This window comes from Manacus candei, unplaced genomic scaffold (genome assembly GCF_025592945.1).
Source record: "Manacus candei isolate 608988 ecotype Guabito, Panama unplaced genomic scaffold, ASM2559294v1 h1tg000048l, whole genome shotgun sequence".
Taxonomy (NCBI): domain Eukaryota; kingdom Metazoa; phylum Chordata; class Aves; order Passeriformes; family Pipridae; genus Manacus; species Manacus candei.
The window spans coordinates 10327077-10354705 of record NW_026138096.1 but is presented as its reverse complement, the minus strand read 5'-3'; the positions used below and the strand labels follow the sequence as shown (position 1 = coordinate 10354705).

The window sequence follows — 27629 nt, the reverse complement described above, 5'->3', positions numbered from 1 at the left end:
TTCTACAGTGGAATAGGAACTGGACAACACTTCCAGGGTTTTTGCATTTGAATACACAGATACAGCAGGTCCTGAAAAAATTACAAGTGAGTGTGAGCCAAAACAGCAGTTCCTACACACGGGCACAGCACGACTCAGTAAGAGTTTGTAGGAGGCTGTAAACAACTCCATTTTCCCTATTTCTCTATAGGACTCCTAATTTATTGCAAATTTGAAGTCATAAAGGAAGATTAAGTCCCATTTTTGTAAACCACTCTTCCTTTTTATATATTAGGACTTGAATTAACTTCAGAATAGTGATGTGACACCACATTACAGCTTTACTCACTATAAATCATTGCTGCCACACACTTTTTTCCTCTTGTTCTCAAAGTTTCGTTCCCTACACTGCAGTCTCCTGTTTGCAAAAAGAAAACAGCACGAGTTGGGATGGATTAAGGAGCGTGATATCCCTCCCCACTCAAGAGACAAATCAACCTCTGAAGTGATAAGCACAGAAAGAAAAATTGTATCTTGCAGTGGGCAAACAAACCTTGCAAAGAAAACCTAACCCAAACTTACTGCATTAAACTGGGCAAGTTGGCTCTGAGTGATAAATAACTTCAACCTCGAATTTTAGCAGCAGCCATCCTGTAAAGTGTCAAGAAGAAAGAATCAAAGCAACAGGAACAGGGATCAAAAGCTCTGACTCGTTAATGGTAACACACAGTTTTCACAGCAGCTTCTCCACACGTTAATTAACCTGACTTACAAATAGGAGACTGAAATCAATACAGTGTTTCCACAGAGGAAGACTGATTTCAGGAGGGAAGATCGTTTGTTCAGCCATATGTAGCTGCAATGTGCAGTGACAAGGTCACTGCAGGAAAAGACTTAATTTAAAAATACTTCACAGAGCAGCTGAACATCGAGAGTACTAACAGGAGCTGAGGATATGAGCTCTGTGCTAATGACAGTCATAGTGCCACAAAAATGAGCATTACCTTTGGAGATCAAAAAGGCACTATTTTCATTTCCTACTATCCATTTTTAAGGTTTGATTATGTTTTATAACACACCTCAGACTTGAAACCCCACAAGAACATATTACAATAGATTTCCTATTTCAGGGTATTTCTAAAAACTAAAACTCAGCCTATTAACAGGCATAGAACTAACACGACTAACAAGCTGCCACTACGAAAATCAAGTTTATAAATATCCATTACTTTCAGAGTGCCCATAAGCTAAACTAAAATGTTCCTACAAGCATGGTCAAAAACTTCTTGGCTTAAGGCCCATCTACACAACTAACTGTGCTCTTGCTGCTGCAGAGAAGTTTTGGCACAGTTTGCAAAGAAGGGAGGAAGCACCAGCAGCAAGCCCAGCAGTCACAGGAGTGGAACGGTGATTTGGATACAGACAGAAATCTGCTGAGCCTCTTTACTTCCCTCCCACAACACACTCACTAAAAGGCACTTGCTGCACACAGAGACTAGTTAAAGGTTTCACAACCGGGTCCAAAAGTGTAATGGAGTCCTCAGGTACCACTGTGGCTCTAAAAATAAGTACTTTTTTACTATGGATAATCCCAAACCCTATTAGGGACAATACATGCACACCACCATATTTTACAAAGAATAAAAACCTCAGAGTATTATTCACTTCTCCTCTGCAAGCACTTTCTCCATTTACCAGAATCGTATCAGGCAGCAGCAGGACAGAACCCCCATCACCTCACAGGGCAAACTGGGAATCTGTGCCAACCAAACTGCAGAGCTGTTTCCCAAATGCCCACCCAGCACAGCATCCCCTTATGATGAGCACACAAGCTCCCAATACTGAACGGTGAGCACCATCTCTTGGTGGAACTACACAACTGCAGGCAAGGATTTTTGACTCTGTAACACACAGGCAGATAGGAAGAGAATTGCAATCATGTGGTAAAAGCAGCTGAGCTTTTGAATTAGCTATGGATCTGTAGCATGCACTAGTTCAGGTGATATTTAATACCTAAGGTGAATTTGTACCCTATTTCCATTTAATAACTGTGCCATTCTTGGACTCTAAGCTATCAACAGTGGCTGGTGTTCACACCACTGCCAAAATACCAGCAATGTAACAGAGAAAGATGCAGCACTCATATTTCAGGCCGTTTTTGGGGAGGAGGTTGTTATTACTGGTTGTTTTTCTGTTGTTGTTTTTTATTTTTTATATACTTCATATGCCATTTCTATAAATCCAAAGCATTAAGCAATTGCAGTCAACAGAAAAGATTAAAAGCAATTCCAGGAAGACTAGGAAACCTACATGGAAAATAATATCCTCACCCGTTTATTGTTGATTTTACCACTTGGTAACGCGGCTGTTTTGAACTCAGTGTGAATACAATGTAAGTTTTGCAGAGAAAAAAAAAAAAAAAAAATCACACACCTGTATTTTTCACATGTTATCAAACACATCTGAAGTTTAAAATTTGTGTGCCTTGACTCGCTCCTCTTTTTAATGTCTCTGTAGGTTTGTCCATTGTCACTGATCCGATAAGAGTCCCACTCAGTGTCTCCAGTCAGGTGACAGACAAATTCAAAAGGTGTAGATTTCCCAAAGACGGTCTTCTCTGTAGTGCATTTGTGCTAGTGCATTCAACCAGTGTGTCAGTGTTCAACCACAGAAGCTTGGGGTTGGTTGGTTGTTTTGTTTTTTTTTTTAACTACACAATACAGAAATATAATTTTACATGTAGCTTTGCATGCCTTATGGCTGCTTGCCCTACTATAGGACAGTGCAATAAATACAAATATATGCACACTAAAAAAGATTTAACTGCCATGATCTACGTCTCCGTTATGAGTACAAATTTACCTAGTCAACAATATGACAAATTCAGCAGAAAAAGTGACAATGGCAGTAATATTCTACTACAAAAACAAGGCTAGAAGCAAAGTGTTCTCAAGCTACAGAAAACTTGCTACCTCCTAATATATGATGTAGGGCCCAGTTCTGCCAAGTGCAGAGTTGTGATCAGTAGGTTGCATCAGAACATGCTTTCCCCCCATTTAACAATGAATACTTCTACAATTTATTTGGTTTTGATAACTGTTTATAAATAGCACACTATAAGGACTATTAAACTATACAGCAACATGACATTTATAGCCTAATCCTGAATACAAAGTTCAAAGAACATGACTACAAAGGCCAGAGAGCAAATGCCATCGACTAAAAGCATTTCCACTTCAGAATTTATTGAATGTTCTCTTACACAAACACTTCTCCATCGTGAAACCAAAGGAACAGGATTTCCTATTCCCTCTCTGCCCCAGTACTAGTTTAGCCACACATCACCCTTATAAATTAGTGATGGATTTTAACAGGTAGCCCCTTGGGGCTATATTTTATATACTTTATATATATGCACATTTACTTTGAATTCTATGTAAAAGTTGAAAAAATGTTTGAAAGAAAAACTCAGAATATATCACAGCATTTTCAGCGAAAAAAATACAAATTAGTTTTATAACGACTATTCAATTTATCAAACCTTTTTTTTTTTCTGAAGTATTTACCTTTAATTATGTACACATTACAGGAAATAAAACTTTGTCCACAAACATTCTCTAAGATGACAGTTATCAATAAAATGATAGAATAATAGCAGGAAGAATATTAAACAAATGGGGGTGATCAATTTCTGCCTTTAAAAAGTAAAAAGTCACCATATAATTATAAGTACAAAAACCTGCATTGAATGACAACTGCTGGTGTAGTAACTTGATCAGGTATGGAGACCAAGAGTATAGTAAAGCCCTATGGTAATAATATTTCTGTAGCATTTCCACTTGGTATGTATATACTAAATGTTGGCAAAGTTTCTGTAGCATTAGCTTATACAAACACAGGAGTCCTCAGTCTGCTGCATAAAAGGGAACAAATGTGTTTTAATTCTCCTGAAATGCACCTGAAATCCAGAGTGTCACTTACAAACTGCATAATGAAACTTTTCTTCAGAAAAATATCTGTTTGGCATCTCCAGGGCTCTGTTCCATTGGACAATAGGGGCATTTTAATCTGGGGACAAAAATAACGTGTTAGAATCGGGGCAATGTGTGACAACTGAGCATTGAAGGTATCGAGTTTTACCACTGTAGCATGAAACAAATGCATTCTTAAGCCACAACACTTTACTTGGCTCCACTGAAAGTCACTTTTAGCTGAGAGAGACCTTATGATGTTTTTCTTTCTAGTCTTTCTCACCTTCCACCCACATGCCTCTGAATTATTAGATTAATCATGAAGAGGAATTTCTTCGTAGCTATTATTTCTACTTCTGGATTCTCTCATTGTATTTTAGAGTCATAGAATGGTTTGGGTTGGAAGGGACTTAAAGACTGTCCAGTTCCACCCCCCTTGCCATGGGCAGGGACACCTTCCACTAGACCAGGTTGCTCAGAGCCCCATCCAGTCTGGCCCTGCAGTAATTTTAGATCAGCTGGTGGTTTCCCTCAGCACCCAGTGCATTTTACTGTCTGGTTCTCAAAACGCTGTGATTTTACAACCCATTTATATCAGCTCCTGCAGGTTATGACTGAAGAGCTCAGCCTGGCCTCCCTGCTGAGGTCTCCAGTGATACAATCCTACTTGCTTATAATGTCTCTTCTAGCACTGGTCCATTTTCCCCCCCATCTCTCACATTTGGGCCTTTTACCTTTTCCACCCTCACCCTGAGTTAATATTGTCAGAGCTGTGCTGTCACTAAAGCTGATCAATGAAAGCATCAGGAATGAGTGATGGGGCACAGGAATGATAGAGCAGCAAGTTTACTGGCTTAAAATGGCTAAAGTCACCCAGAAAGGCATCCCTTCAGGCTTCTCTAACAGGGCACAGAACACAAACATCAGTCGGCATTTTCATTCATGGCCTCACTTATTTTCACACTGAATTTCCCAAAACAACTCACAGCTCTAAATTAAGCTGACAGCCTCCACGGAAGCTGCATCTATTGCATCCAAACAACCACCAGTTCTTCCTCAAGAAAATCTGTATAGCTTTCTCTCTCCCATTTTCTGCTTCCCAAAAGCCTGCAGGTACACCACACATATCTGAGGAGTATTTTCACTGTGATAATTCCCCTACCTGCTCAATTACTAAGCTGTATTTCCCCAGAGGTTTGATTTTATTTTTAAGGGATGTTTCATGCATTACTAACCTTGCTCCCAAGGAAAAACTGTGTGTGTAAAGGCCTCCATTCTGAATTTAAGACAACACATTGGGACTTATAACTTGAAAAATTACTCTGTTCATTAAATTCCTTCACATAAACTCGCTTTTCACAACACCAGAGGGTTTATTATGCTTTTCTCCAGCGCATCAACCTGGCTTATCTGGCTTTTAAACCATTCTCCAAGATTAACAACCTTCCACTGATTATATAATTATGGACTCAGTTTTCCCAAAGCACAGTATTCTAGTCTTAAGATTGGCCTTTGTCTGTATGTTGCTTGAAATAAAAGAATGGTACTTACTTGCTGCCATTAAACATTTTATTCAAAGCGTCTCTTGATATAATATGACCACAGACTAATTTCATAGGTGGATTATTATCTGTTGTTTGCTGACGAAGGATGGGACAGGCAAATATTGAATGATACCAGCACTTTTTACCAAGGTCCACTTCAATCTGTGAAAGAAATCAACAGAAAAATTTATCTTGGGAAACTGCATTTCCAGATAATTATCCCTTCAGGTCATGGCCCTTACTTAACAGATTTCTCAATTCAGTTCAGCAAAACCCATTGTGTGGATGCCTGACAATTTCCCAGCCAAAAATACTTAACTGTGATCTTAAAATGGTGATTTATGTTGGGCATGGGCAGAAGCAACAAAGCAGAGTATTCTGCCAAGGGACAAGTGCATATGTCAATGCAAATCTATGCCCTGGCAGGAAAACTGAGCTGTGACCCAGCAAGACTTTCTGGAAATCACTGGCTAGGAAATACAAAGTGGTTTAGATGACAGACTTTATTTAAGGGAGAAAGAAAAAAAGAGAAAAATCCTTGGATTGACTACGTTAATGTTCTACAGCTTCATAAAAGACTCTCCCAACGCCTTCATGTCTTGTGACTAATGAAGTGGGTTAGAATCACTAATTTTCAGTACCAACACAGAAGACACTGGTGCAGCACAACTCTTGCCCCAAGAAAAAAATTATTTCAGGAAGGGGCATGTAACAGAGAAAAAGAGGTCTGTGGCTTCAGCAATTAACTGGGAACTGCAAAAATAACTGCCTGTGTACCTAAAGCTGCTGGCTCTGACCGATCCTCTGTTCCAAAAGGTTTAACCTTCAAACCTGACAATGTGACCTTTTCATGCTACTTAATCTCTGTCTTTGCACAATGAAAATAAGGCTTTCCACACCCCTACTGCCTCAGCAGAACACATCCTCCAGTTTAGAAAATGCAAGGAGACACACGTGTATTATTAACTGCTCTACATCAGACAGCAATCATTTTCCAAATTCTCCCTAGGTAATCATTCCTATCTGGACAGCAGGGCAGGAATTTGTCACACTTGGAGGTTACATTCTCAGCATTACAGAAAACACAGCTGGGAGAAACTCAACACACATCCTTACACTATAAATGAATCTCTTCCAGCTGCAGTCGAAGAGGGTAACTCAGTTCATGCCCAGTTTGCACTAAATAGGTTTCCTTTCCAAATCAGGAGCAGGTCACTGGAGAGCTGCACACGCTTGGTAAGAGCTATAAAGGGAAACTGGGGTTTCATAACAACTGAACTTCATTTCAACTGATATAAATGAGATGTGCTGGAAGCATAATGCACTGGATCCCAACTCCTGTGTCCCCAGATGCAGCACTAATTCTTTCATCTCCTGTCTGCCTGATAAAGAGCCAGTGCAAAGCAAGCCCTGGACTAAGCTCAAGCCCAGGCAGGGGAAGTTAATGTTTCCCTGTGGGATCCATTTTCTTTCCAGTTATACAGAAACAGAATAAGTGGAAGGAGAGAGTGCCTGTTTCTTTAAGGTCATTTGATCAAAGACACTTTCAATGTGAAAGGGGATAACAAGTGAAAGGGGGAGCATCAAACAATACCCAGAGGTACAAACCTGACAAAGAGAGAGAATAGAGACAATAACAAGAAACAACCTTGACAGCCACACTAACTAAGAGGTCATCAATAAACTGCAACCAAACCTGGACTTTGCAAGAAATATCAATGCAAACCTGAGGGTCTCAGAGGACAGGGGGTCAGCAGAACTATACAAATTGCAGGAAGAAAGTGCAGGGCAAGGGGATAGGGAAGGAATGGCCAGAAAGGGGTATAAAACAGGCCAATATTTGAGTGCCCGTGAACACATACCTGCTTGTGAATCTGGAGTGGTGCATTTCTGCTTTCACTAGTGGATTTCAATCTTTACCAGCCAAAGAGGAGGAAGGGACCTTGGCTATCTGTACTTATGTTTTATGCAATCCTTGTGTGTGGGTGCTGCTGAAGGCAGAGCTGTGTCTGTGGCAGCCTGTGCAGCTGGTCTGGTCGTGTCAGTGTCCTTTGTGTTTGTGTGTGTGGGTGTCTGAGCCCCAGGGCCCTGCAAACCCCCAGGCTGCTGAAGGTGGAGGCCATGTATGACATCCCATAACATTCAGCACTAAAGAAACCTGAAAACAGCATTTGCCATCAGAAATCTGTCCTGGACAGCTCAGCATCAACTCACCGGGAGTTCGTCCTTCTGGTTCCAAACGCCCGTGCACTGCCTTTGTTCAATAACTGCCTTGATATTAATTAGAGCTGGTAATGCTACACAACCTGCTGAAAAACTGCAGAAAAGGGAAATGTTAACATAAAGTACCTGCTAGGAAACGTGCATTTTTCACATTTCTGCTTCAAAGGTTAACTGGGACACAAGAGTTTTGTACTATTTCATTCAGATCTCGTTATACCTGGAAGGAGCTCAGAAATAGAGACAAGCAAGGGCTCTGGAGCAGGTTATCAGTTATCCTGTATTTTAGGCTGAGGCCCTCAGGTACTACATTCTGGACAGAAAACAACAGTTAATCCCCCCCTCTGAGTATTGTAATAAATTGATTTTCTCTAGCACCTACTTTGACTTTGACCTGTACAGGAGAAAGACACCACTTCAGCTCACACAAGTGGTTGCTCTCAGCTATGGAAGAGCACATGCAGCCTAAGAGCTTCTATGTAACCCACACGTACACACAACCCATAAAATCCTTTAATTATACCTAATTACCATGTAAAGAAACATGTCTTTCCACCTTCACCTTAAATCAAGAAAAGAAACGTAGAAGAACCCTAGGAAGGTAAGTGAAGGAGGGAAAGCATGCCCTGTGACAAGAACAGCAGTATAAAACTGCCCAGAGTCTGTGTCCCAACAGTGCAGCCTCCTCTGGGAGTTGCCCGTTACTGGAACTTACCACATCATTTGGAAATATTTCAGCATGTTACAAAAGAAAATATGATGCTGAGTTTCCAAAAAATTAACAGATGATTTGATGGATTTAAGTCCAACTGACACTGCTACAGGCCTGGAAATCACCAGCAACAGAAGATTTGACATTGGTATCAGCCTGCTCTGTTTGTTTGGCAGATTATTTTACTATTTGTGCAAGTTTTATTGCTCTGCTCTATCCTTCCAGATAATTGTTTCTGTATTTCTGCAGGAACATTCTGGCTGATTTACTTGGGAAGGATATGCCTGAAACCTGTGGATCTCTTGCCTAAGCCACAAAAAAAAAAATTTTAAAAATCATATCCTCACCAACTGGCCATTTCAATCCTTACACTTTGCTTTCTGGTTACTTCAGCCCTGACTGTAATTTGTATTAACCTTGTGAAAAAGTTCAGACAGATAGTATTTGTAGAAAGACAAGCATTACTGCTTCAATGGTTCTGTAAGAAAACATCTCCCAAGAGCCCTTTAAAAGTGTAACAATTCAAGTAAACAGTAAATTCAAATGCTGTCCTGTAGTCCTTCAAGACCCTGAACCACAACCTCCATACTACAAGAGTTATCCCACTGTCTCCACACATAAACTCAGACCATGAGCCTGTATAGGATTAGATAAATACTGGAGAAACCAATCAGCCTTAAAAAAGTGCCCGTTGCTCATGTTCTAGAAAGAATGTATTTTATAGCAGGGATTTCACTTCACGCTGGTTTAATTCCTAAAGGATCTGTAGCACTCAAAGGTCACACCCATTTAGAACAGTCTTATTTATGACAAGAGTATTGATACCACCCATACAGTAAATACATATCAGAGCAACCAATTCCACATCAGGAGCAAAGCAAATGTCCAACCCCTCCAAACATCAGTAATAGGGATTTTCCACTTCACTGAAAATCTCTTGGCCATTTGCACTGAAAACTGCATTGCAGCATCAGTGCACGAGCAACAAAAATGAAAAGGATTGTTGTTAATTTGAATGAAACAGGAGAAAGATGAAAGCCATAAAACAGAGATATAAGCTTCGGATATCTATAAAAACCTCAAAATGAAACTTGTAAGTCTATTGTAGAAAGACAATCTGAAGTGCTCCTTTTGTTCTTTCTGTTGTATTTTGTGACTGAGATGCAAACAGAAGGCCTGACAATTTACGAGTTCTAAACTAAGCACAGAAGCCTAACAACAGTAAACAGAAACAGGAAAAAAAAAAGCCCCCCCAAAAAGAGGAGGTAGTGAAGCTTCTGCTAAGTACCAAATCTAGCCTTGAAAGATATATATCATTTATTTTCTATTTAATGTCTGAAATAAAAATGAGAACACCAGGTGGGTTTATTGGGGGTATTGACATGCAAAGGCTAAATAGCAGCTAATCTGTTTTATCTTTGGAGCTCAAAGGAGATTAGGTTGGGTTTCCTTCACATTTCCAACTGCCTCCTACAGATTTGCAGTTTGTCAGGTTAGCTACCGAGCTTAAAAGTGCCTCTTTCTTCTTTGCAAATGAGGTCCAGCAAACAATTCAGAAATTTTAGCAGCTGAAACTACAACATAACTCTTAAGCATTCTTCTAAGAAGACCAGTAATGTGTGGATTAAAAACCAAAATTATCAAATGCTGACAGAATCATGGCCACAGTTCTAGGGTTTTTTTTTCAGTTAAACAGCAGGGACAGTTGTCACAATTTTGCTGAGAGTAACTGGCTGATTGCCATCCTCATCTTTCACACTTGTGTCTAAACTTCAGAAGCCAAATTCCATTCAGGAACGCTTATTCTTGAGCTGCAGTGGTGCAGGGTAAAGCTCAACACACAGGAACCTCTGATTTCTAACCTTTGCAAACCTGGTTAGAGCTAAATGTAATTATATTCTTTATTTAATGCAAGCTAGATGAGACTACTTCCCAAAGGCCACTTCTTTGGTCCTCAATAAGAAACAGAAACCAAACCATAACGAACCTGGCTCCAAAAGCAAAGGAAAAGCAGCATTACCTAACACTGAGAGGTGATTCCACTGAGAGGCCCAGGAGAGCACAGGCATCCCTTGTGAAGATGTCACAGATGTCAGCCCACTGGTTTGCATCCAACAGGTGAACGTACGGGGAGTTCTCGATGCCTTGCCGCAGGTACACCAGGCTGCCCATCAACACCTGAATGTCTGGGAGAGACCAGGAGCAGGGAGATGCTTTATGCAACAAATAAAAGCTCCTGTCTGCAGTTCTTTCACACAGAAAACAGGTAGAATCAATGACACACACCCTCACCTCTACAGGACACTCCATTCCACTACGGACTGACTGGGGAGTTGTCTGCCCCACCACAGGCAGGGTGTGCTGCCTGGGAATCTGCTGCAAACAGGTTTAGCTTTTTGTAAGCTTTCTGACATACACACTAGCCTAAAAAAATAGGCTTTGTTGGATTCAGATTGAGATCATTCATTTAACTCACATGTTCCCCATTTTTCAAAAGTTTCACTTCTTTGTATTACCCCACGCAGCAGAAAGTAGCAGATGACTATTCCAAGAGCATTTCTGTGCATTTTTAACACTTTACCCTGGCACAGACCTATTACAGATGTAATCTACACATTTATTTAAAGAGTCAAAACCCTTAATGTTAAGCAAACGTGCAAACATTCACATTTATGTGTGTCTTCTTAAAAAAAGAGAAAAAAGACAATTCAAACCGTAAGGATTCAGGTTATATACATTAAATACAAAAATAAGAAGCCTTTAACAAACTGATAGTAATGGAGTAAGGCACATTTGGAACATGATTAATATTTTACTACAAGGTGCCATATCCCAGTGCTTTAAATCCCCTTAATGTGACCAAAAATGTACCTTTCTGATGATTTAGGGCGAATGGCTGGAAGTTTTTCGCGTACTGAAGTGCTTCTCTTTGATTTGCTGTTCCCCCCATCAATAAACTAATGAAATATAATCTGTGCAGCTTAAATTCCAACGAACTGTTCTGTGCCATGAGCATTTCTCTGTTGGATACCGCCCACCTGGAAGAAACGAGGAGGCACAATGGGACGTGACGCAAGAGTAATTAAGTGTCAGCCTACACCCTCTGAAATTATCACAATTATCTACCCTCTATTTCAAGGGAAGTATGACTGTTCCCTGAACTTTTGAGAGTCTCTACAGAGCAGAGAAAATGGCAGGACCTTTTACAAGCAAAGGAGCTACACAGGGTGCACAACATATGGACTGTGGTACTTCTGGTGCTGCTGTAGAGGTTAAACTCTGCAAAATTCAACACTCACTGGCTGGAAGACAAGACTAAATTAGGTACAACAAAAGGTGGAAATAGCTAGAATCTACTGTATATAAATTAGTAACACTTGATCTTAATTTTAACAATTACTGACAGTTCTTCAGCTGCACACTGAAGAAGTCTGACCAGACTTTCAAGAACATTTTCCTATGTCCTCATTCAACAAACATGTTCTCCAAGCCACTATGTTTATATGTGTGCCCTGGAGAGAGGAATTGCATCTATGGGACCTCAAAGATAGACACTATCAAGACCTCACAATAGAAGGGAAGTCAGCCTAAATATCATACTTTACCCTAGATAAACTTTGCTTTCTGTGTTATTTTCAACTTGGACAATAAGAATATTTCTCACTTGCTGTGTTTCATTCACCATGACAACACTAATGTTTGGCTCCTAAATACCATGAAAGAATTCTTAAACACACATTGAGTAAAATGAACTGGAATTTTCTAAGTGTTTCATAAGAAGTTTTTTTTATTATTTAGAATTCATCCATCTCTTTCTTGTTTTTTTTGGGAGGTTCTTTGGGTGTTGTTTCAGATTTTTTTTCCTTAATTCAATTTAGCCAGGCCTAAATCAATCCAATCTCTCTCTTAAGAACCTCAATGGTATCCAGTACATCTGTTTCTCATTAGTGTTAATTAGTTCTACTATTTTCACTGTGGGGGCCCCATTAAGAAAAAAGCTTTTCACTTTTCAGTAACAAACTGAGGAAGTCTCTGTTCCTCAAAAAAAAAAGCCAAAACCAAAACAAAAAGGGTATGTGAGGCCTCTGTTTTCTTCAATCAATACTAAAATAAGAAAATTAAGCATCCTTACACTATTGGTAAAGCTTTCAAAGCAAGAAGGTAGAGCATTAATGAGCAAGTATCCACTTTCAATTTGTTGTGGTGGAAGTGTCAGTGGTCTGACTTCACTGACAAGGCTTTGTAAAGACCCAGGAATCTTTCAGTAGGAAAGAGTGAAAAATGAAGCCTTTGAACTAAGAACAAGCCCTACTGTCCCTAATTTCAAGCAGTTTCAGATGAGCAGCCCCAGAAGACTGTCAGCACTGTCATCTCCACCAGGAGGGAAGAGCACACTCGCTAACCAAGGGTTGTGAGTGAGGCTTGGGGTGGTTTTATAAGTTTTTTTGGGTTTTTTTAACTGTATTTTTATGATCAGTGTGCCCAGCTTCAACCAGGTATAGTGGCAATAAAGTTCAATCCAGGCTACAAAAACAAGAGCCTGAAGTTAACAACCACAGACTAATAAGCAGCTGAAGGACAAAAAAATTATAAATAAACACTAAGGCTAGTCCACAGTCCCATCAATGAGATATTAATCTCTATTGCATCAAAAGAGCCTCCGTCCTCTCCCTGCCAATATTCACACCCACATGACAGAGTACTTCATCTTGCTGAGGTCGAGACTATTTTTCCAAATGAGCTTTTAGGTAGCCTTTCCATTTTTAGTTCTTTGAGTGGCAGCACAGATTTGTATCAAAAGAAAGCAACCACAGAAGCAAGGCCTGAGGTGTTTGGTCTGGGACACGCTGTTCCTACTTCCAACAGAAAAACAAAAAACCAGCAAGTGAGGTTTAAAACATCCAACCTACAAACTCTCTAGCACTGTCCAAAACTGTTGGTAATCACATCACCTGTCTTCTTACCTCCTCTCAAAATGATACTCTAAGTGTTTTCACTTCTGAGTGACCTGTGTACCCTCCTGTTTACAGACAGAGGTGAAGACAAAATTACAGACAAAAGCTTGGAACCTGGAAGTCATTCCCACCAGACCTTCACATGGAGACCCAACCTGACTTCCAAAGGGCCAGAATCCATTCAGAAAAAAAAAAAACACATGTATTTTTCCTCCCCATCACCGAATTACAGTGAGAAAAGTCACTGGAAATTAATGGGATCCTGAAAAGGTGCAGAGATGACACAGTTTAATGGTGCAGGGCCAGACTGGGCATCTACAAAAGTCAAGCTGCACAGCCCACAAGGGAAAACAAAAAAGTTATGGCCAGTCATATTCTGTTTAAATCTGAAGTGACATATTTTTAGGTGTTGGAATTTGTATTAAAAGAAAATCTGAAAAAAAAAAAAAGTACAATTGGGGTCTGTTTTTTTCTGAGACACAAATACTAATTTCTCTCTATCACCTCAGCAAGGGTTTGAAAGTCTATTGGAAAAGTCATTAATCTGACAACTCCCTTCCCATGGCAGTGACCAGGAGCCACTTGTGTTTGTTTTGTTTTCAACACTGAGTTAAACCAAGCACAGGCACAGAGCACTGGCAGAGCCCGAGAGACTGATTGTTGTTTTAATCCCAACCTTCCACGATTTTGCATGGATAAACCCTGCTATACTCCCCTTCCTGGTTCATGGGACTGTAATTAATCATCTTTGTGTGACACCTTTCTGCTTCAACACCACTGTCAGCAGTCTGACCCTGCCATGGGCCAGTTTGGGACTCCTTTATGCATTCCTGGAGCTGTATTTACTGATGCCAGTTTTAGCCCAAAGAGCACAATGCCACTCTCCAAGCTCCTGTCATATGGAGATCATCCATCCAGGATTGGTTTCCATCCCTCCTCCTGAACACTCACCTCTGCTAGGAAATAATATGGGAAATCCCTTCACTGGCATCAGCAGTTCTGTGGAGTAACTGGGCATTTAAGACATGGGTTATCTTCTACACCAGACCATGACATTTTGTCACATGTGGATCATCCTCCCTATGGTTTTCACATAAACATCACTACAAATAAGGCCCCTCTGTGCCCAGCAGCAGCAAAGAGAAGCAGACAGCTTTTGCACTGTCCAGTTTAAACAGAATAAACATTATACACAGAAATAAGACAGGGTGGGGGAGGGAGACCAGCACAAAAACTATGCTGACAATACACCCTATTGTCTGCCCATTCAGCTGGAATAAGAATTCCTTTGAAGGACAACCATGCCTTCTCCTTTGTTTGAAAAATATTTAACTCATTGCAGAAACTACGAGATATAACTAAGAAGCAATGGGTAAGGCATAAAGCCCTGCAAACTCGAGCTAAAATGAATTGAGGGACTTCAAGGGAACAGATAGAACAGCAAATTACTGTTCCTCGGGGATTATCCTTCACAACAGCTCTGATACTATTTGAACTATAAGAAATACATGGTGTAGCTGACAGTAAATCCTGTTTCAGTTGTAACAGCAGTGTTGCTTCCCTTCAATTTAGCCAATTCAACTGCAATAAACCACCCCACCTTTCCACCTGTGCAACTCTATTCGAAGGCCAACTATTTAGGTCAAACTTTGCATGACTCAGAGGCATAATGCAGGATTTAGCTGATGACCTTTGAGTGTCAGAGTGTCCCTGCACCTAAATGCCAATAAGCACTGACTTGACACACCTCTGCTGGTTCATGTTAAAGGGAAAAGAAAATGTTTGTTAATACAAAAATGTACTTAACTGAATAATGCAAAAAAGATATCCTAAGTATGTGAATTATGCTCAGGAATTAAACATGGAAATTTTGAATTTGCTTTTGTTTCACGGTTTCTGTTTTTAAAAGGTCACTTCAGAGTTGGTTTAGTTGTTTTGGGTTTTTGTGTTTTGTGGTTGTTTTTTAGCTTACTTCTGAGACCAACTCAGGCTTATGAAAACTTAAAAATTAGGCTAAGGGTTTTTCTGGGGCTTTCTTATTTTTAAGTTAAAAGCTATTCTGAAATGGCATACAGTTATGTATCCACTACTGTAAATCATAAAGCAGCAGCCCTTGAGACATTTATCACCTTTCCCTCCTCAATGTTGCTTTTAGCACGAGCCTACGTGTCTAAGGGTTGTAAAGTCTACTGAGGTCGAGAAAATATCCTGGTCTAAGGCTGACTGACAGATCCCAGACATTACCAATTCCCAGACTTGGTTTTGGTCTGAACAGTCAGTCATCATTATCCACTGACTTGCACTAACTGAATTGTTTTGTTCAGAAGAAAATCTCACTAACAGGTGTCCCTTTTGTTAAAAGCATTAAAAAAAAATGGGGGTGAAGGAAAAAAATGAGTAGACTCACTCTAGTGCAGGTCTCAGAACTCTAACTTTTAATGCTTCCAATATTCGATTTAACTCCACAAACGGTTCTTTTTGACTTTGATCTATTGATAGACCAGATTCCTGGGAAAAAAAAAAAAAAAAAGGCAGTTTTTAGTGAAAGCATGAAAAACACAGTGGGATTGATCTGTTGGTTTTCTGACAGTTTAAATATTGACCTAGAACATTCAAATAAGGAAGGTAACACAAAGCATCTTTTCCACAGTTGATAACCTTCAACACCCACACTTATCCTTACCTGACAAAGTTCCTCAGCTACATCCAGCATTCCCTGCCGGAAGAAGTGCTCCACCATCACCTCGTTGAGGATCCTCTGGCTGTCAGCCTGCCAGCACCCATCTATGCCCACACTGCTGATGTCCGAGTCAAAGTTCTGAAACACATAAAATTATCAGTTAATGGGCTGGAACAAATCACCCCACATCATTTTTCCTTAATTATGCAGGACACCTGTCTCTCCACCCTCATGCCTTCTGCCTATTACTCAGTTGGCCCTCAATTACCTCCAAAGTGAAATGTATCTGTCAGCTGCTTCATTATCTCCTGTGCATGGAAGAACAAATCCTTTGGCTTCCTTGTTTCAAGTCTGAATAGTATTCACTGTAAGGAATTACACTGGCAAATTACAAGTCTAGCTAGAAATTTAGAAACCTAGTTAACTAACTAAACATGGCTTTCAAGCCAATGGTGAATTTCTGAAGGAAGTACCTGCAGAAAAATCTTTTTCCATCTGTGAAAAGTGAAAATGTACAGGGAACAGAAGAATAGTGTACACCAGAATCAAGACAGAGTTATCAGTGCATCACTGTCACTGCAGCACACCAAACTGGAAGTAAAGTTTTAACTCAAGATTATTTTACATAACTGGGGAGAAGGGAGATAGACAATGCTGAAAAAGGAAAAGGTCATTCTCCCCACCCCCAAACAACAATGAAATTCAAATCTCTGAAGACCTCAACATCCCAGCAACAGGATGAGCTTTGAAAGTCCAAGAGATCTTTTACAGCTCTAACCCAGATGATCCTACTGCTGTGTATTTTTAGGCCAGTGGCCTATGGACATATTCCAGGAATAACTAAAGATATTGTCACGGTGACTCTTTGGTAACACTTGGCACTGCTTGGCACTGTGCCTCTTGGCAGCAGGAGAGAAACATTTGTTCCAATCCAAGATATAAACCAGGATTTTAACTGCTAACATGGTCTATGATGAGGGCAGGCAGGTTAACTCTAATAAAAATCCTCCTCCGTTGCCTAAAACGAAGCTGCTGCAAAATAAAAAGCCTAAAAGTAGCTCCTTGTTTGCTGCCTGATGGCTCTCTATGGCTCTCTCTCTCGAGGGCTCTCTCCCAAGAAGGAACTTCAGAAATCAGGAGTTCAGTGAAAACAGCAGTGCTTCAGCTGCAGCTCAGTGAGGATCCACAGCCCTGCACATCACGGGAACGCCGATCTCGCACAAACACCGGGTTCTGTCACAGCAGATAACACACAGCTGGCACGAGCTGCCTTCCTGTGCACAGCTCAGCCTCACACTGCACCCTCCTTTTACTCACCACGTAATTATTTCCTTCATCAGCACCTTCACATCTCCTCTGATGTTGCTCTGTGCCACCCTGAGAAAGGGGCAGTCTTCTCATCCCTGCACACACGGCTCCAAAGCCACCACTCCCTTCAGGTCTCTCAGCAAACTTTCAGTAAAACGTTAAGTGCAGCAAATTATCTCTTCCATCTCTTCTGAGATGGTGGAGCAAGATGAGCATTTGAATTATCACCACTGATTCAAGTCTCACATTTAACAATATTTTCACTTGGGTATCTTAACCTGTAAGCTCCTTGCCATGCTGCTCATCTTTAAGCTGTATCCTGAAAAACTTAAGCATCTTAAAGATTTAATAATACTGTTCTTATTCGTACCAACTATTTGAATCCTTACAAGCTCACCACCATTGCTGATTCCTGGTATCAGTGTCCAAACACCACCAGCAGGTAACAAATCCATCAACAACATACTAAAGGAATATCAGAGGCAGTATTCAGAACACACAGGTTTACTTTTGGTACTTAGTTTCCAGGGTGGAGATCATCAATAATCTAAAAGTAATTGACTTTAAGCTGTATAACCCTGTAAGCAGAAACCTTATTCTTCTGGGCAGTTACCAAACATTAAAGCTGAACCCACGCCTCAAACATTGTCACATCCTCCTCGCTGCTTGGGGGCACAGGTGGTGGAGCTAATTAGCTCAGTGCCCTCACAAAATACTCATTTTCTTTTGAAACAACAAATCTTGTTGTGAACCTTTTCAAAACCCCATCATAAATTAGACTTTTAATTCTCATAGAGGGTGGTAACGAGTGGTATCAACCTGGACATGATGCAGATTCAAGTCACATGGTACAACCTGAGGACCTCAAGTTTTTTCACTTCCCCTCAGTCACTCTGATCAGGTTCTCATTCCAATAACTTTTGTGTTTTGTTTTAAACAGTTCCTGAGGTATGTATTATATGTGGGATTCCACAGCTCTGCCACCTCTGGGCCCTGAGGAGCTTCAGGAACTGACTGCACATATTACAGTGAGTGACTGTCACATGTCAGAACAAATTACCACTTGCCTTTGGCTTCTGTATTTCATAACTGCCACGCATGGATGATCTGCTGGTGACTGCACACCCCTCAGTTTTGTTTTCTAAATGCTAACAGTATGCTAACTGACAGCACGTGGGGTTTAATAAGATTTCAAAAGTTAAAATAAATTCTGTAAGTTAAAAACTCCGGAAAGCTTAAAACCTGAAAAGCACAAAATAACCTAAGTGTCAGCTAATATTCCTGAGAAACAAACCTTTTTTTAAGAGCCTAACTAATAAGTCTAGGGCCAAAATGCAGAAATCTTATGTGCTAAATACACCAATGAAACAATGAAACACCAGTGGAACAACACACAACTAATAACTGCTAGAACGTGAGGACTTCAAGATGCACACAAACACAAGATGGACCATTTTAACCAACATAACAACCCTCCATGTTATTTGAAACAACACAATATGAAGAAGGATGATGATTTAGTACAGTTTTATTCCTCAGTTGAGATTACTTTGTCCATTCCTCCATTCTGAAGTCTGATCCAAAATACAAATAAAATATTTGTTTACCTTCTCTGTTAAATCTGTTTGCACATAAAATAAAGCACAACTTGCCAAGACTTTGCATTCATTTAGCCCCATTCTTCACAGTTATATGAAGTTCAGTAAAGGTTTTTAGTTTGTTCATATACAAGTTTTTACATGAAACAAACATTAACTTAGGTGAAAGTTTGCCTTCCCAAAGCACCACTTAAAATGTTGGCCTTTTAACAGGCTTAAAATTCTGGAGGAAAAAATGAAAGGAGCTGCCATTTACTCCTCTTATTCCTAAATGAAGGCATTTAACCACTACTCAGATTGCTGCTAGAGGGAAAACATTTACCAGCCCATCCAAAAGCTTTGAGATGAATTCAAATCATTCCAGAATGATTTACAGAGCTGATGAGTGAGGTACCTGATAACTTGCTGAACAGCAGTGAGTTCTGGAAGCAGAGCAAATGCTCATACAATACAAAAAAACTGGATGCAAACAATTGCTTTCAAAGGAGAAAATGCCCTCTGGAAGAGAGGGCAACCTTTCATGGATCAGAAACATGTGATCCATGTAGAGCTACTACGAAAAAAGGTTTAGCTTATTAGATAAAGTTTCCAGGAACTATTAACTAAAAAGTAACACACAAAGCTTTGGCATTTCAGACTTCAATGTATTTGATGCCAAATTTGAACTTCATTTTGCTTAAGGGCTTCTGTTCTCAGAGTGAACTCTGCAGACAGACAAATCTAGGGCCCATCCAAGTTCACAAGCAATTACTACAATAACTTAAAACCTGACCACACTAAACTTTATATGTAGGTATAACCCTGCCTCAATACAGGGGAAAAAATAAATTGAACCTGAAATTGCCATGAGCAGACAATACAGCAAGTTCTTCCACAATCCAGGTTTGCTAAGGAGGAAGTTTGTGGATTCCACACGCAACAACAGCTGTCATTTGGCTGTGTCACATAACATTGGCACCAGTATTACCACGTTTCCCAATCTCAAACCAGGCAGCAAAATAATGAGTTACATTTATCTGTGCCTGAGCACACACAGCTAGGGAGACCACAAGCAGTGTTCTGGAGATGTTAATCTGTCTATAAAATAAGTTTGAAACAAAAGTCAAATCTCATGAATCAAGGCAAGGGCTGTGCTTCTTTATATTCTAATGAGTGTTTTATTTTGGAAGCAGCAGTATTTTGTCCAGAAATGTGTTGAGAATCAATTCACTACATCAATTACACTTAATTACTTCTATTGGTTTAAGCTTAAGCATATTATGGTGAAGGGATGGGGGAGGGCAATTCCAGTAGGTTATGGGACTCAGGTGCCAACAAAGACTTTGCTGGCAGGTTTCAAACATATTTTCCAGCAGCACAGGGAAACTGCATTAAGTACATATGGAAGCTTTCCTTCAAATGTCACTGTTCAGGGAAACGCTGAATTCCACCTGGATTTAAACATTTCACGTATTCATCGGAGAAAGAGGCCAACACACATTCTAAAGTACTTCCCTTACTAGCAGCTGGGGAAAACTAACAATATTCAAACTGCTTGCACTAAAAAGAAAAGCTCAACCAAGTTCATATTTAAGGAGACAATCCTAACTTGTGCTCTGAACTTCATAAAACTACATCCTTCGTTACAAGCAGAACTGAGGACTCCTACAGTTCCCACTGCTTCCAATCTTTTGATGCAAACACCACAGACACTGAGATTGAAAATCCAGAGGAAGAAGCACACTGAATACAGCAAGTTGAGCTCATTTTTTAAGCAGCCCTTCTGACACTCAACAGGCTCAGAGCAGGAAAGGATTATTCAGATCCTTTCTATTGTTTCACAAAACCACACACTCGAAACTTAAAAAGTAATTTTTATTTACATCTGTCCCTTTTCAAATATAAATAGTAAATAAACTTAAACAGCAGGACAGAAATAATACTGGAAAAACTCTATTTCCATGAAAACTAAAACAGCAATTTGGAGATTAGACTCAAGCCTAAACTTCTTTAAGCTTGCAAGTGTTGGGGTTTTTTTGGCTTGTAAGAAATACCATCACCAATTTCCACTGAACATTCACACCCTCTATATATGACCTGAGGCTGTTCTACCTCAGAGGATTTAAATGAAGAAGGTCTGGCCAAACTCTAGAGCGTATTTGTACAAAGTCCACTTGCTAAAGCAGAATAGGAAAGTTTAAAACTTAGGACAAGATTACACAGATTTATTTCAGGCTTCAAGCTGGTAATAAGGATGGAATTTTACTCTAGTTAATTGGTTTAGGTACAGCAGCAAGGATTTGAGACAGATGCATCCTTAAGCTTTGGATAAGTGACGTGTGGATTAAAGCTATTGCTACAAAGTTTGAGCTCTCCATGATGGTCAGCTGTACATATAAACAAAAAATACAACAGTTTCATGGACAATCTGCCCAATAACACAGCATTAAGTACTTTGTTCCTTCATCACACTATTGTAACATTGTGCTTTAACAGATCATCATTACTAACAAAGCTTAAATGAGATTCCCAAAGGATAAATCAGTATCAGGTAATGCTGCAAATGTCTTTGTCCAGGTGAAAAGATTCATTTACAGGATCTTCCTTAATAAGATTATAAGGTGCACCTCAAACCAAATGTTTATATCCTGTCAACAGAGGCATGTTCTGATGTGAAACTATCACAAGAATGTCCAAAAAAGACTCCCTGAATACAGGGAGCCTCTAAAGCACAAGACTCCCTGAATACAGAAAAGAACACAGACGGAGAAAAGTATGGCCTGAAAGTACACATATAGCACCACTTTAGTATCATTTCAAAGAATTGTTAATATCTACCTACAAAAATATTCAGATCCCAGTTATTCTTGAACCTGGAATTCATCTCAGAACATCTCACATGCAAAGTTCCAAAGATAAGCTGCCTTATTTGTTATGGCATAGACACGCTGACTACAAGATGTTGAATCTACTCTACTCACATTAAGGCTGTGTTATAAAATTAAGCCCCAAAACCAACAACACCCCTGAAATATGTACAAACTGCCTTTCTTAAAAAATTCTCTTATCTTACAGAATCACAGAATGGTTTGGGTTGGAAGGAACTTTAAAGATCACCTCATTCCAACTCCCTGCCAAGGGCAGGGACACCTCCTACTAGACCAGGTTGGCCCAAGCCCAGTCCAACTTGGCCTTGAACACTTCCAGGTATGGGGCAGCCACTTGTCCTGCTTTCCAGAACAAAATGCCACTTCTGAGTTACCTGCTACTGACAATTAAGTAAACATTATATATATAAACCACAGTATTTCTTACCAAGACAGATACTGAAACAAACATCCTGCTAAACCAATAAAACACAAAACATACTAAGGTTTGTAGTATCAATAGGGAATGTTCTCTCAGAAATTAGGAGAGCTGAGCTGCCCCAGAAGGAATACTCTGTCTGCAGTGAGTTCTGAAAGCAAGTACAGCCCCCTGAATCACCTCTGCTTCTGTAGTTCTCAGGATGATTTAGTTAAGATTGACTGTAGCACAAATCCAGATTTTCTAAAGCAGAGCACACACCACAGAACTAATGCTATAATACAATCAAACCACAAAATAAATACCTTATCAATGGCTTTTCCAACTCGGGATACACTGCTGTGAATGTCCTTATGATCGGAGGCCAGTTTTTGGACTGTGTCTTTTATTCTTTTACAACACTGTGTCATAACAAGTGAAATCGTCCCTGACAAGTCTCCATCTTGATCTAGACAAAAGAGAGGAAAATTACTCACTTTGCTACAGACAAATGGTAACATCCAATCTCTCAATATGCCACATATAAAGACAAAAAGTGGTATTAAAAGAAAGAAATGCAATCCAGGGAGTATTTGCAAAGCAAGATCAGTGTAAAAGGAGGCAGAAAGACAGGAATTCACCTGTTGTGAAAACTCACCTGGGGAATTAGGAATCCAGCTGGGTGTAGAGTAACAGTGAACAAGGGCAACAGTTTAAAAAATTGATGTAAAGTTCTCATGTGTCTCAGTCACAGTATACAAATAAACATCTCAAAGAAACACCCAATCCACAAATGTCTCAGGGAATAACAGAATAACAGAAAGCTGCTGAAGCTACTACAGGATCAGTTCTCTTTCAGACAGACCCTGAAGGTACATGAGAACATCACCTTTAACTACAACAAGGTGAAAACAAAATGTGGATTAATCAGAGTCCAGTTAATTCCCACCCCACAAACCACCCACTTCTATTGGGCTCTGTGTTTGAGCTGTATCAAACTTCTGCTTCCTGACTCGTGGAAACACCTCTGGAAGTTCAGCCAACCAGCCTCCAGTTCCCCTCTACAGATAAGAAGCAGCCCATGAAGGACCAGTGGACATTGTTATGAGATTTATTCTCTAGGAACTGTGACATTTTTAGCTGATGTCCAACAACCCATTCTGTGAACAAAATAATGAACAGGGAAGGTTTACAAGCCCCATCACAGCACTTCACAGTTTACACCCTCTGTGCCTTACATCAAACATTGCTCAGGAGCTTTAGTCAGGGGAAAAAAAAAAATCATTTTTCAGTGCTTTACCCCAGTCCTTTCTTCCTGCTTTTGATTCAAAAATACAAAGAGAATTTTACCTGTGAAGGTCTCTCCTTCCACAAAGTTCATTCTAAATGAAGAGTTTTTTCCTTTAGCGACACAGACATTGCAGCCTTCAGCTGCTGGAAGGCTACTTTAAGTGGGAGAGAAGCCCAGAAATGCCTCCCCGGTATTCTGGGCCCAAAGCCCTCATGTGCAAAAACCAAAGTCATCGAAATATCTCTTTAGAAGGAGGATTTTATGGAAAATGTGTTCGTTTTTTAAGTTTGTTCGTTTTTGATTTCATATTTTAACACATTTTTTTTGTTTCAGCAGCGCATTAAGAGCACAGTTTCTGGAGACAGCAAAGGAAATCCAGAAAAAACTGTGATCACAGATAATGATTCCACAGACACCTTTTCTAGATACCTTCCTCTCCGTTGTTGCACATTGAACTATCTCACCTCACCTCTAACCAAGCAAACAGCTCCTGTCCAGCCCCACAATCCCCAGCTGAGGAAGCTTCAGCAGCGTTTTTGCAACAGCCACAGCTTTTAAGAAAGAAAAAAGCTTTAACTCCCTCCAGTCCCATGAAGCCAAGGATCACCTCCCAGGCAAATGGCTATTTTTTTTTCTAGTGGATGAGTGAGGAGTAATAAGGATTGAAACAGTCAATTCTGTGACTCTGTGCATCCTGAATTAAAAATGAAAAATTCACTCAACTATTACATGGAGTTCACCTCCTAAAATTATTTTAAGAATAATTCCTATTTCTCAGTTGCTGTTTAAATTTTATGACAGACATGTAAAATCACATCAAGGATCTTTAACTATCTCGTGGCTTTTGCCACCACAAAATGATCAGCCAGAGATTACACAACACGCAAAATGGAAACACTCATTCTGCAATGAACAGAGAGGCTAAAATACACTTCTGGAGTTTTTTGCAAGAAGAGCCATTAAGCTAAAACCCAAACAACTCACTGCTTTTACGCCAAGCAAATAAGTGAATTACTGGCCCCTGACACTTACTGCAGCAGAAACCAACTCCTGTAAATCAATGAAAATGTCTACACGGGAAAAGTCATCAGAGCTGTAAAAGGTTTCCCCTCTGCACCCCTCTCTTCCAGCCTCAACCAAACTACGAGCTGCTTGTAAAAAATCAGCAGGAGAAAGCCTGGAACCAGCCCTCCTGGTATTTCGGGGTTCACAGGACACCACAGCCCTGCACGTACAGTCACAATTAAAAAAAGAAATAAATACACTGGCCAGCAGACACTGGGCACAAAGCAGAGTCCAAAGCCAAGTTTACTCAGCCAGACACATTTATATCATCCAGGAACGTGCAGCCCTGCCTTGGCGGCTCCAGAAAGACAGATGTATGAGGGGAAGGGAGAAGAAAAACAAACTTTGCCTTCCCACTCACAGGACTGAGCACAGATAGGGCTGGTCTGTCCTCAGGCTTTAACATGAAAAAAGACATTTTAAGGGACTGGAGAGGGGAAGGAACCCCACAGTTTAGAGGTTAAAGCAGATTCTAATGGTTTCTTTGTCCCCACCCACTTCCTTTTTATATCCACTGCCTATTTAAGGTCTTTTCATGCATCTTTGCTCTCAGATCTTGTCCTACAGCATTAACTTCTTCTTCAGCAGTGAGGGTTTTCATTTCTCTTCCTTTTTTCCTTTAAAATTGCATACTAAAGTATATTTCTGCAGTCCATACCCCTAAATTAGTCCTCCACATTGAGATATCTGGCTGTTTTCAACACTACCAATTTTCAAAAATCCTCAGGACACAGTGTATAAAAGCTGCAAATACCTGTTCTTGTTAGAAAGTTATAAATAACATGTTAAAGGAAAAAAAACCAAAAAACAAAAAACAAAGAAGAATTTTGCCACCTACAAAGCCAGTTCACCCTCAGATGCCAAAATTGGAAGAGTCCCCACATGTTTAAGGGTGCACTAATAACATATTGGCTTCATTCTACTAAAAGGAAGCTCAGTTTGCAATGTGCTCTCTGGGACAGCATCACTTGGTAAGTGCTGAAAGTATTTCCAGGGCCTTCACTGGACAGCCCCAAAAACTGCTGATCCAAGCCTGGATGGAAAACCCAACAAGGACCCGGAAGGAATCACACACTGGAACCTTTTAATTTTATCACAACGTGAGTACAAGCTCTGGACCTGCAATGGGATTCTCCCAGACAAACCTTTACAGCCCAACAAAGGCCAATACAAGTGCAAGGGTCGCACCATGAGCATTCCAGGCCAGGTCAGGTTGTGAAGACACACATTTTATTGACTGTCCTCAATGCCCAAGCCCAGACTGTTTCGAACAGCACAAACAACAGTTTGAAACACAGTTCAAAACAATGTCAGAAAGACCAAACTTTTTTTCATCCCAAACAAATGCCTTGGAATCAGAATTCCATGTTTGCTGTCCATAGAAACTGCTGTGTACACACAGAGCAGCTCCAGCACACTCCTACTGGAGTTCCTGGAATTATCCACACTCCTGACTGAGCTTTGCACCTGTATTTGCACAAGAACCACAGCAAACACGTTTCCTTTGAACCAAACAAAAGCAAAAAGCAGAGCAGCAGCACATTTGCTCTCAAGTTTGGGCTCAGGAGCCTGTAAGTTCCTATTTTTAATCCTCGGCTTCCTGCGTGGTCCTGGGTAAATCACTTCAGCTGCCTCTCCACTCCCTCCCACTCCATCAACAAAACACGGCACTGCCTCCACCTCTGGGATTTCACAACCTTTACATGTCCTGTGTTTACAGCCCCAGCAAGTGCCCAACACCAGCTGACACGCGGACAGGGCCGGTATTTACTCCCTGCTGTATGCTGTGGCTTTACCCTAAACACCGCCAAACCCTCCCCCCAGGCAAAGGAACACAACTTAGGGGACATAGGAAAAGAGAAAGAAAAAAGAAAAAGGAAAAAAAAAAGGAAAAAAAAAAGCAAACAGGTCAGGCCGGCCCTGTGTTTCCCCCGGGGTGACCAACCCCTTTGTCACCCAACATCAAGGGTTATGAACACCCTCACTAGGGTCACGCCAGACCTGCTGACCCGGAACAAACGAACCTCTTGGGCAGCACAGACAAGGCAGGGAAGGCCTGGAAGGGCCGAGACCCATCACAGAATCACACAGAATATGCTGAGTTGGAAGGAACCCCCAAGAATCCTCGAGTCCAAGCCTTAGCCCTGCACAGGACCATCCCCAAGAGTCACACCGTGTGCCTGAGTGTAGCATGCCAATCCTTCTTCAACTCTGGCTGACTTGGTGCTGTGACCACTTCCCTGGGGAGCCTGTTCCAGCACCCAACCACCCTCTGGGGGAAGAACCTTTTCCCAATACCCAACCCAAACCTCCCCCACTCCCACTTTTTAACTTTTCCATGCCAGAAAAGCCTCAAATCTCCGTGGGGTGGTCCTGGCTCAGCCCCCGCAGCACAGAACCCTCGGGGCAGGGGCTCTCCCTGGAAGGGTCCCCACCCCACAGAGCCCGAAGTTTTGGGGCCACAAATCCCAAAATTTTGGGGGTTCCCCCCCGGGGAGGCGCAGGGGAGGGAAGGAGGGGTGCGGGGGAGGGGTCTCTCCACGTACTCTCTGTCTGCAGGATCTCCCTGCGCAGCCCTCCCGCGTACTGGATCAGCTCCTCCAGGCTGCGCTCGCAGAGCTGCCCGTATCCCGAGAACTTCTGCAGCACCTTCTCCAGCTCCCTCTCCACCGTCACGCACTGGTCCATCGCGTCCGGGCCGCGCTCCCGCTGCTGCTGCTCCTGCTGTTCCTCCTCCTCCTCTTCCTCCTCCTGGTCGTGCTGCCCGTCCCGCCGCCCCCCGGCCGGGCCCCCCGCCAGCGCCGGCCCCGGCCCTGGGCGGCCCCGGCCGCACTTCCACACAGGCACCGCCGCGGGCACGCCGGGACCTCGCGCCGCTCCGCGCAGGCAGCGCCGCGGACACCCCGCCCCGGAACCTCCGCCGAACCTCCGGAGGGTTGTTGTTGTCTTTTTTTTTCAGTCAGGCGGCGCCGCGGGCAGCCCCCGCTCTGTGCCCGCCGCTGCTCCCGGTGTTCCCAGTGGGATCGAGAAGCGCTTCCTCGG

General features: G+C 41.3%; 1 protein-coding gene across 1 annotated transcript; it reads right to left on the bottom strand.

Moving 5' to 3' along the window:
* Positions 1–2297: 2297 nt before the first annotated feature.
* Positions 2298–27433, bottom strand: RMND5A (required for meiotic nuclear division 5 homolog A). Its single transcript, XM_051798635.1, has 9 exons — positions 27134–27433; positions 22558–22700; positions 16065–16199; positions 15789–15889; positions 11298–11464; positions 10447–10612; positions 7709–7811; positions 5502–5656; positions 2298–4047 (listed from the first exon to the last, which is right to left on the bottom strand). Exons 1-9 carry the CDS (start codon positions 27273–27275, stop codon positions 3984–3986), a joined length of 1176 nt encoding a protein of 391 aa, XP_051654595.1. The 5' UTR covers positions 27276–27433; the 3' UTR covers positions 2298–3983.
* Between the last annotated feature and the right edge of the window lie 196 nt (positions 27434–27629).

Excerpts from the sequence above, each read along its gene's own strand:
- RMND5A (XM_051798635.1), bottom strand. The coding sequence starts at position 27,275 with ATGGACCAGTGCGTGACGGTGGAGAGGGAGCTGGAGAAGGTGCTGCAG. Across the intron at positions 10,613-11,297 it reads CGCCCTAAATCATCAGAAAG|ACATTCAGGTGTTGATGGGC; the intron begins GTACATTTTTGG and ends GGTCTCTCCCAG. Across the intron at positions 5,657-7,708 it reads ACCAGAAGGACGAACTCCCG|ATTGAAGTGGACCTTGGTAA; the intron begins GTGAGTTGATGC and ends TTTCTTTCACAG.